The sequence below is a fragment of the Rhincodon typus genome, chromosome 7, assembly GCF_021869965.1.
Source record: "Rhincodon typus isolate 14 chromosome 7, sRhiTyp1.1, whole genome shotgun sequence".
NCBI lineage: Eukaryota > Metazoa > Chordata > Chondrichthyes > Orectolobiformes > Rhincodontidae > Rhincodon > Rhincodon typus.
The window spans coordinates 40,076,703-40,086,756 of NC_063338.1; the positions used below are offsets into that span (position 1 = coordinate 40,076,703).

The 10,054-nt window shown below is 37.2% G+C and overlaps 1 protein-coding gene across 1 annotated transcript in view; it reads left to right on the plus strand.

The window, feature by feature from the left end:
• ttn.2 (titin, tandem duplicate 2) overlaps positions 1 to 10,054 on the plus strand; it is a 308,270-nt gene that overhangs the window by 8,017 nt on the left and 290,199 nt on the right. The window contains exons 7-17 of the mRNA XM_048599205.1: positions 628 to 786; positions 1,459 to 1,606; positions 1,640 to 1,749; positions 1,902 to 2,012; positions 4,258 to 4,524; positions 5,163 to 5,228; positions 5,336 to 5,594; positions 5,692 to 5,761; positions 5,995 to 6,207; positions 6,901 to 7,043; positions 9,150 to 9,346. Coding sequence (XP_048455162.1) covers positions 628 to 786; positions 1,459 to 1,606; positions 1,640 to 1,749; positions 1,902 to 2,012; positions 4,258 to 4,524; positions 5,163 to 5,228; positions 5,336 to 5,594; positions 5,692 to 5,761; positions 5,995 to 6,207; positions 6,901 to 7,043; positions 9,150 to 9,346 — 1,743 coding nt within the window. The remainder of the gene's footprint in view (positions 1 to 627; positions 787 to 1,458; positions 1,607 to 1,639; positions 1,750 to 1,901; positions 2,013 to 4,257; positions 4,525 to 5,162; positions 5,229 to 5,335; positions 5,595 to 5,691; positions 5,762 to 5,994; positions 6,208 to 6,900; positions 7,044 to 9,149; positions 9,347 to 10,054) is intronic.

The following is a 10,054-nucleotide window of genomic DNA, read 5'->3' on the forward strand; positions in this document are numbered from 1 at the left end:
ACAGTTGATGGAGGTGTTAGTGCTGCTAGAATGACCGCAGTTGAACGCGAAGCCGGTGCTGCTGGTGCTACTAGGATAACTAAAGTTGAGCAAGTAACTGGCGCCCCTAGAACTACCACAGTTGAACGAGTGACTAGAGTTACCACAATTGAAGGAGCTGCTGGTGCTGCTGGAGTTGCCGCAGTTGAAGGAAGTGCTGCAGCTGTTGGAGTGAGCAGTGTTGCTGGCAAAGAGGTAAAGGCACCTTTGCATTTTCATTCAGTGTGTTCAAGTTAGAAAAAAAAAGCATTATTAATAATTCAGGTTGTCTTAAGATAGCAGAAACTAACATATTAGATTCAATGAAGTTTAAATTCACAGTGTAATTGGATTAAAATAGATCTGTGCAAATTAAAAAGGATCCTGCTTGGTTCCATGCTAAAAACATTTTATCTGTAAAAACTTAATAATCAAAATTGAAGAGCAAATTTTTTTTTCAGACATGTGTGTGTGTATATGTATGTAACTGCGTTTTGAATATTACTCCAATACAGGGTCATGTTGAAACCAATTTTCAAAATTGCTTTTTGACTTATTATGTGGCATATATAACAAAATCCATTTTTTTCTTTGCTGCAACAAATTCAGACAGCGCATGACATAGAAAAAACAGCAGCTGTTGCTACTGTAGTAGCTGCTGTTGACCAAGCCAGAGTACGTGAACCAGTTACTGTAAGCGCTACTACAGAAAGAAGCACTTCAGAGAAACATGTGTTTACAGTACAAGCACATCTGGTTGAGGATCAGGTAGTTTGAATCACAATGAACAATAATTCCTAATTCAATAATTGCTGCAAACATATAACCTTTTGCTCTCATAATAAATTGTCATTTAACAATTAAACATTTTTATATACCCCCTAATTTTACCACTTCTCCCCTGTTGTGGTATCACTTAGTTTCAGTAGTATTCCTTTGTACTTCTTCCACTCAGGTTTGCCACTTGTCCCTTAGTTTCCTCCCTATACTCTCATTTTGACATACTTTAGTTTCATCACAACTCTTCCCGTGAAATTGCATGCCTATGTCATGTAATTTTAGATGGTTTGTTTAAAATTTGTATTGATTATAAATGCATTAATGCATAGTGTGCATTTTGTTGTCAAAAGCAATACCAATTTATTTTGTTCAAATCTTTACTCAGTAATAGTTAGCAATGGAAACCAAAAGTTTCTTAATTTTAAAATTTCTTAGCTAGTGTTTTTGGTGATTGATAAATACTCAACTCTTAAAAATAATGGTGTCTGTAAAAGAAAATGAACTTCCGGAAAGTTGTAAACAATATTAAATTCTCAGACCTTGAAGTGATACATCAGTCAAACCCCAAAATGGTATTGCTTTTGAAGATCATAGTTAATCTTGTGACATTTAAGATTAGACTATGAGTGCTCTCGCAGACTTAGCCCTTGTTGTCTGCAGATTGAAATTGGCAAAAAGGCTGAAGCTGTGGCTACAGTGCTGGCTGCTGTGGATCAAGCACGTACTAGACATCCTCTGTATGCTGAAGGAGTGCATTCAGAAGAGGCATCAATGGAGTATGAATATGCACAGCGTGGTGTGTCTCAAAGTACCACTGAGTTTTCTGCTGAAAGACGAACAGTTCCAGCTGAACAACATGTTGTCACCACAACCGTCAGAAAAGGGACAGTTATTGTGCCGACTGAAACACAAATTTCCTATGGCGAGCAAGCTGAAAAACACATTTCACAGGTTAGACATCAATTAACTTATAAAACAACAAGGTTAACACTAACAAAGATTTTGTTATTCATGTTAACTATGAAGACCATCTTACCAGAACTTCTTTTAATCAATACATGCTGAATTAAATATAATAATAAAGATTTCGTTAATTACTATAGATTGAAAGAGCAGCAGAATCTGCCGTACATCTGGACCACAAAGTTTCCAGTACAATTCCTCACTTCACTGTTTCAAAAATAACCGTAGCCAAACCAGAAACAACCCAAGAGGTAAGGGTGCAAATTGTGCATGGCAGGCAAATAAACAGAAAAAGCTTATAACATTAGTCTTAAATACTCAGGACTATCAAATGACGTATTTAAATTGGGAAACAAGATCCATATACTTTGTTTACCTGATGAAAGTTATGAGCAATGTTCATGATTATTCACCTTAAATTGATAAAACTGAAGATTAAACATAGACATGTAGATGAACTCTGCGTGAGAGGTCATTTGATTAAGTACAAATGACATTGGCAATTGATATTGATAATGATTGACACATTAGAGACCCTTAGATTGAAATTTCATAGATCCAACTTCAACCCTGAAATTAATGTGCTCAGCTGGGAGGCCCCAAACTCAATCTTGAAAATCAGTAATGTTATTTAGGCAATTCTTAGCTTGCCTTCACAGGTAGCTTATTTTAAACATATAGTACCTTAATGTGGTGGAGGGAGGTTGGTGGGAAAAGAGGGCTAGTTATTCTGGTAACAGAGGAGGGGCCATGATTGCATGTACTGTGGGATCAGAAGAACAATCATCCCTGTCCAAGCTCCACAGGAACTAATTGTACATTTTCATTTGAAAACTTAATTTTTGTTGGCTGCCAAATGTCAGCGCAGAGCAGGATTAGCTTGATGCAATTTTTCAGAGCATCAAAAAACAGATTATATATAAATTTATTTCTTTGAGGGGCCTACTTGTTGTCTGAATCGCTAAGGTCCAATCAAATTTTATGGCATATATCTTACAGGCACATTTTGGATCCAGGATATGTTTCTTGCATTTGGCCTTGGAGGTTGTTTGATAACTCTAAAATCTATTGGTTTTGAAGCTGGGTTACCTAAATTATTTTTCATCTTAAAACATACAACCAAAACAGAAATCATGGCTATTGTTGTCATTTACATTATGGAAAACTCTTCACTAAATATCAAGAAACAATTTTTAAGAACCAGCCATTTGAAATTGTTTAGAAATCAGTTACAGATACCACAGTCTAATTTTACTGTAATGGCAGATAGCATACTTAAAGCTATTCTTGAAAAGCCTTAAACAGCTCACATCAAAAGTTGTTGTTTCCCTGCCTTACCGCATAATTATCATTTTTAATTTTAAGAATGGAATAGAAATGTTTTTTTATATACTGGCCCAGAATTTGCTTGGAAAATGCTGGCAGTTTTAATGCATGCACAGTTAGTAGTTTAGTATGTTATTGGTGGTGAAGAAGATTAATTGTTGAGTTGTGAGTCGCTGCAATTGTTGAAGATTTGCACTGTTGTGCCATGAGCCTTGTGAAAATGGGATCTCCTCATCAAATTCTCCATTAGTTTCAAGAATTTGCTGCATTTGCATGATTAAAATGTATTAAGTTGTCTGCAGCAAGTTAATGCTAGTACTTAATAATAGACACTTTTGCATATCATCATTTAATTTTCTGTATTGCCACTCAACCTTTCCAGGCCAGATAGGGAACAATTGAAACTTTGGAATCTCATTCCTCCAGATGTTGCTTCTGGAGGTTTTAAAATTTAAAAGTTTGCATTTTAAAATATTTTTATTTTGCCATTCCCTTTCTTTTTGTTTTGATTTCAGTCTTAATCCATTTTTCATCTCCATGATTTTCTTTCTGTATCTAATTTCACTACAATGCATTCTATTTCCTATGCCACCATTAATGTTGTTTCTTTCTCACATTTGTTGAAGAAATAGCCTGGTCTTGAGGTTCACGCCAAGCTCTGAGATGTCCCACTGACATTGCCCAATGTTATCACTTCATAATTTCAATAATATGTAGAACAAAATACTATTTGCACTGAAGGGTGAGAAAAAAATACAATAAATAGGACACGGCAACTCCTGGGCCATTATATTACATTTTTGCTATCTTTGTCATTGATTTTATATTTTCATAGTTACATTTTTTATCTTCATCATTTATACTAATAGATTAATTTTTAACAGTTATTAAGGACTAACTCAAGTTCCCGGCATCTAACATTTCATATTGGTTGGAAGCTGTTGAGGATTTACCTCATATTATTACCTCAGTGCTTTCTAAACCACAAGTTCCTTGTATTCCTATTGATCATTGTATTGACCCTGTTCATCTCTCACAACGTTTTCTAAAAAGCCCATTTAATTTAGCTAACCTAATAATCCATTCCATCCTATCGTGTGACCATTAATTAAAAAAAAATTTTCAAACAATTTGTAAGTAATGCAACTTTATTCTTCTTGGCTTGGTTAGGTTTCAATAGCAGGAACTGCTATTGTTACTCTGGAAAAAGAGTTGGCTGCGTCTTCTGCTGTGAAGGTTACCAAGCCAGTGAAACCTCCTGTGTTAAAAGAGGCCAGAGTTGTGACAGAAGAGAGTGTCTCTCTCCAGCCTCGATTTAGAGAAAGAACTGATGTGTATGAGACACGATTTGATACTGAGATGCGTAAGCATCTTGGTTTAAGTATTTCAGGCTCACTTGAAGCTGATTTTGATGTTGAACATGAGGAAGAATATGAAGCAGAAGATGAGCAGGTTTGTTAATTACCCAGTTGTGTGCCCTAAATATGCTAACTTTGTGTGTTCCCCACAAATTAACAGCAACAATTAGTACAAAAAGTTTTGTTCCTGACCAAGAGCACAGCTAACATTTTCACCTTGCCCCCTCTCATCTGAAAACTTTGCCATATATTAACTCTCCTTGATAATAAAAGTGACAACTTAGTGGTGTAACAGACTTGCAAAATGAGTCCTCTGCAGGACGTTCTTGCCTACTTTCCTAATTGATGTGTGACATTCTCAGAAATGTGACGGAAAAGCAAAATGCTGCGGATGCCGGAAATCAGAGATATCAATGTAAAATACTGGAAATACTCAGCAGATCAGGCAGTGTCTGTAGGGTTAGAAACAGAATTAATGTTTCAGGTTGATAACCTTCAGACAGAACTAGAAAACATTAGAGATGTAAAAGATATTGATGAAGTATAGAGACAAGGGAAGGGAGTGAGAGGAAGGACAAAATAGTAGAATCAGTAATGGAGGGGAGATCCAGGAGAGATTAAATGACTTAAACAAATGCATGTTATAATAAATCTGCATGACAGATTGTAAAATTGAGCTTCTTTTCTTACTCCCTAATTTGTTTTCTGTTCTTTCAGATTAGAGAACCTGCCCCTCTACCCGTTCCAGCAGCAGTTCCCCTTACTGCCCCAAGTTTTGTTTCCGTAAGTAAATAATTCACATTATAATGCATGTTAAGTGGTCCAGTTTGCATGTTGTGTTCTTTATGCTTGCCTTTTTTACAGCCATTCATTGTAACATATTTTTGCAGGGCTTGAAAAACATGACTGTTGTTGAAGGTGAATCTGTAACCCTGTCATGTGAAATCACAGGACACCCTGCCCCAACCGTGATGTGGTTCAGGGAAGATTATCACATTGAAAGTTCCATTGATTTTCATATAACCTTTGAAAAAGGTATCGCTAGCATAACAATTAGGGAAGCCTTTGCAGAGGACAGCGGCCGCTTTACATGTACTGCCACCAATGATGCTGGTACTGCTAGCAGTTCATGTTACCTTCTTGTTCAAGGTATGCATTTTGGTAGAATTAATAAAAGTGATTGAAATTTGACAAACATCACTGGCCAAGGCACAACTGAAATGTTCTATTGTTTGCACTTTTATAGTGTCAGAAGAGATTGAGAGCAGAGAAGAGACCTTTGCAGTATCAGAGCAGGCTGTCCATGAAAGGAAAAGGTACTTACCATTTTTAGATATCACTATTAAAAAGGATTAATCATACTTATTGTTTTTTTTGTTTCTGATATTTTCTTCATGATCCTGATTAAGTTGTTTTTGGACATGCTGCTCTGTGCCTTTAACCTGAATTAATGAATAGTATAAAGATATATGTAAACACATGCTAACAACGAAGTCATTCATTACAGTCCACCAAATCACAATCCATCTTGTCATTTGTTTATTCCCAGAGTTGAAATGAAAGTTGAAACTCTATCAGGAACAAGTATTACACCTGAGTCAGTGGAAGAAGGTGCAGGAGTCGCTCCATTCTTTATTAGGAAACCAATAGTACAGAAGCTCATCGAAGGTGGAAGTGTCATTTTTGATTGTCAGATTGGAGGCACCCCTAAACCACATGTCTACTGGAGAAAAGCTGGAATTCCATTAACAACTGGATACAGGTACAATAATCGGTTTAACTGGCATTTGAATCTTCATGTTCAGTCAATTTAAAACAATAGAGCACCAAATAAAGTAATTTTTTCACTGTTCATTGGACTATGAATGGAATTGAAATAAAAAGGATTTTTTAAAAATTCTTGTGTGGCATGTGGCTATCACTGGGATCCCAAGTATTCTTTGAACTGATTGTCTCTAAATGCAAATAAATGTTTACTTTTATATTGAAAGTTAACTATTGACAGAATGATCATCTGTAGTTGGAGAAATACTACATGGAGTGCAATATTGTCACCCGATTCTCTGAACAATGCTTAGGACAGCAATTTTGCAAATTTAGGGGGAATGGGGCACCTAGAGATAATGTCAATGGATGATTAATGCAGAATGTGGCGATTGAATGAAAGCAATATACTGCAGATGCTGGAGATCTGAAATAAAAACAGAATGAGCTGGAGGAACTCAGTAGGTCTGGCAGCTACTGGGGAGAAAGAGACAGAGTTAATGTTCAAGTCCAACATGACTCTTCTTTGAAGTCACAATTGAATGGGCTGGGTATAATCTGTGATAGCTTGTATTCTGACTGGAAGGATAGTGTAATAGGCTTTTCTTGTTTCTTGACTTTTATATTCATCAAAAGTTTTCTTTTTTCTGATTCTTGAAGTTTAATGTTAAAGTATATATGCTCCTTCTAGGTACAAAGTAAGCTACAACAGAGAAATGGGAGAATGCAAACTTGAGATTTCCATGACTTTCGCAGATGATGCAGGCGAATATTCAGTTGTTGTTCGGAATAAACATGGCGAAATTTCTGCTTCAACTCAGCTACTGGAGGAAGGTTTGTAACCATGAAAATAATAATGAAAAGAATCTAATTTTCCAGCACAACTAAATCTACTTCACTGTGGTGATATTTAATTACAATGATCAAATTATTCATGAGATTAAAACATAACTTAGGTAATGGCAAAATAATTTAGTTTAATTAAATTAGTTTTAAAATTAAACAGGTATTCCTGTTATAATTGCAATTTCCTGGGTGCATACATTCACAAGTTTTTACAGCACAAAAGGAAGGCATGATTTACCTACTGAGTAACTTCCTTGTCCACACACTCTTGACGTGATTGAATACTTTTAGGATGAGTTGTACCACATACCATTTCAGTGGGGGATATAAGCAAAGGGTTCAGTGAATTCTTTCTGAAAGTAAGACAGCATTATGTATATCATACATTGACTTTGCTCTAAGCTGCAAATGAAAAAGATTCTCTCTCCTCAGCTTCCAGCATTAGCAGAGAATCATGCGGGTAGGAGCCCATACCATGGCAGTGGTGCTTATAACTTATTTCCATATTGTTGCTGTGCCAGCTGCATTGACACCAACAAAGGGTGACTACAAGACCACAAGGCCATTGCTGACCACATGGATGATATCACATGTGTGATTTACATGTAAAATGTAAGTCATGCTACCACGCAAAATCTAGTATATCCAATGAATGGTGTGTAGAAACAATGTTTCTGCTACCTGGGCCAGTATGGAAGAACCTTACTATAACAGACTGAGTGAGTGTCAAGAATTGTCTTGATCTGTCGCATGTTGCACACTATCGCCATCATAAGAGGACAACTCCTTGTCATTAACTATATGACATGCAGCTCAGGAGGAATGAAGGAGTCAACCCAGGAATCTACTTTATTAATGGACAGCTCAGGTGCCAGCCGTTGGAGTGCAATATCAGTGGATGTGACCCCAATTCCCCATTCACCAAATGTCTACATTTTTCCTTCACTCTGTAGCTATCGCAGCATCCACCTGGCTGCAATGTAAAAATAACAACAATCAAAAAATAAATATTTCAGACAAAATTTATAAATCACATCATTCCACTTGTTTGTAGAGTTCAACTAATCACTTGCGTCCAGTCCTTTCGAGATTTTCTTCTTGTGCCTTTGCCCCTTCTAGTGCTCCTGTGCAGTGTTATCCTCTGCTGCCGAAATTCAATGTAGGAAATTACAGGTGGTCATGAAGGGTGACCTTGGGCAACTTGCCCTGCTGCAGGCAGCAGCATCTCAGCAGCCTTGGCTGGCTTGTTGACACAAAATAGCCGGGGTTCTGGTGGAGCACCAATGGTGGGAGAATGAGTGTTGTCCTCTGGAGGGTGAAAAATAGTTTTGGTCTTTTCTTCCTTCCAAGTCATAGGAATAGGACTAGGCTATTCAGCTTGTGGAGCCTGCTTATCAATTCAATTCATCCTGGTTGCTCACCTGCCTCAAAGCAACTCTCCTGTTCAATTTCCATATTCCTTGATGTTATCAGTCTCCAGAAATCCATTGATTCCTGTCTTGAAATGCTAAATGACTATGCTTCCATAGGTCTTTGGGATAGAGAATTCCAAAGATTCATCACACCCTGAATGAAGAAATTCCTCATCTCAGTCTTAAATTACTTACCTCTTACCTTGAGATTCTGTCCCTTGGGTTTAGATTCACCAGCCAGGGGAAACACCTTATTCACATTTGATAGCGTGCCAGCCGATCCTGATACTGATTCCTGAAGGGCACCGCTGTTTACATCCCACACAAGGGCAAAATACTGTGGATCTGAAATAAAAACAGAAGATGCCAGAGAAAATCAGTAGGTCTGGCACCACCTGTGGAAAGAGAAACAGAGTTAATGCTTTGAGTCTGAAATGATTTCTTCAGAATGTTGAAGTTGTATTGGACTCAAAGAGTTAACTCTGTTTCTCCGCAGATGAAGCCAGACCTACTCAGTTTTCCAGCTTCTTATGTTTGTATTAATGTTTATATCCCTCTGACTGTGAAATAATTTGCGTACCATTTTGAGCTCTTTGTATTAATTTGCCATTGAATAACTAGGGGATTTTAGTACTTTTTATAACTTTCATGTTGTTCTAATTCTAATGCGATTTACTTCTAGCTGATTATGAGCTTTACATGAAGGAACATGAGGAGATTACTGAGCGAACAGAAATAGTAACAGAGTATGTTCAAGAACCCAAAGTTGCGGAAGTAGCACCAACAATTTTCATGACCGAGTATGAAAAAGAACAAGCTCTGATCAGGAAGAAAATGGGCAAGAGTGCAGCTATGATGAAAACCGTGACAGAAGAACAGGTGAGATCCATCTTAGAATTAGTTTACATTTAGAGCTGCAGCACAAAGTTATCACATTTAGTTTGGAATGCTAAGAGGTGACTTGTTCTCTCATTGCTGAGGTTAAATTAAGTCATTTTCAAATGGCAGGAAAGCTCAGTTTACATTAGTATTGTTTACCTTTGGATAAACTCGTCTTAGCAACCAATATTCAATCTCCATTTTTTAAACTTTGCTGGAGTGCAACAATGAATGGGCTAATACCATAACAACTGATGTTTACAAAGTGCTTCCAATGTAGCAAAATATACTTCACTGGCACATTATTAAGCCAAATATGACATCCCAAACAAAATGGTATTAATTCCAAGAGGAATGGCCTCATGGAATCAAAGAATCTATGTATAGAAAGAAACTATTTGGCCTATCAAGTTCACACCAGTTCTCTACTAGAATAATTCAGCTAGTCCCACACCTGGCCCTTGCCCCAGAACCCCATGCTTTTTTTTGTAATCTTCAAGTATTTCCAAAAATTCCATGTGAAAATCACTGTTGTATCTGCCTTGTCACCCTCACAGACAATGGAATCCAGATCCTGACCATATGATGGATCAGAGATAGTAGGAACTGCAGATGCTGGAGAATCCGAGACAACAAGGTGCAGGGCTGGATGAACACAGCAGGCCAAGCAGCATCATAGGAGCAGAGAGGCTCTCTGCTCCTATGATG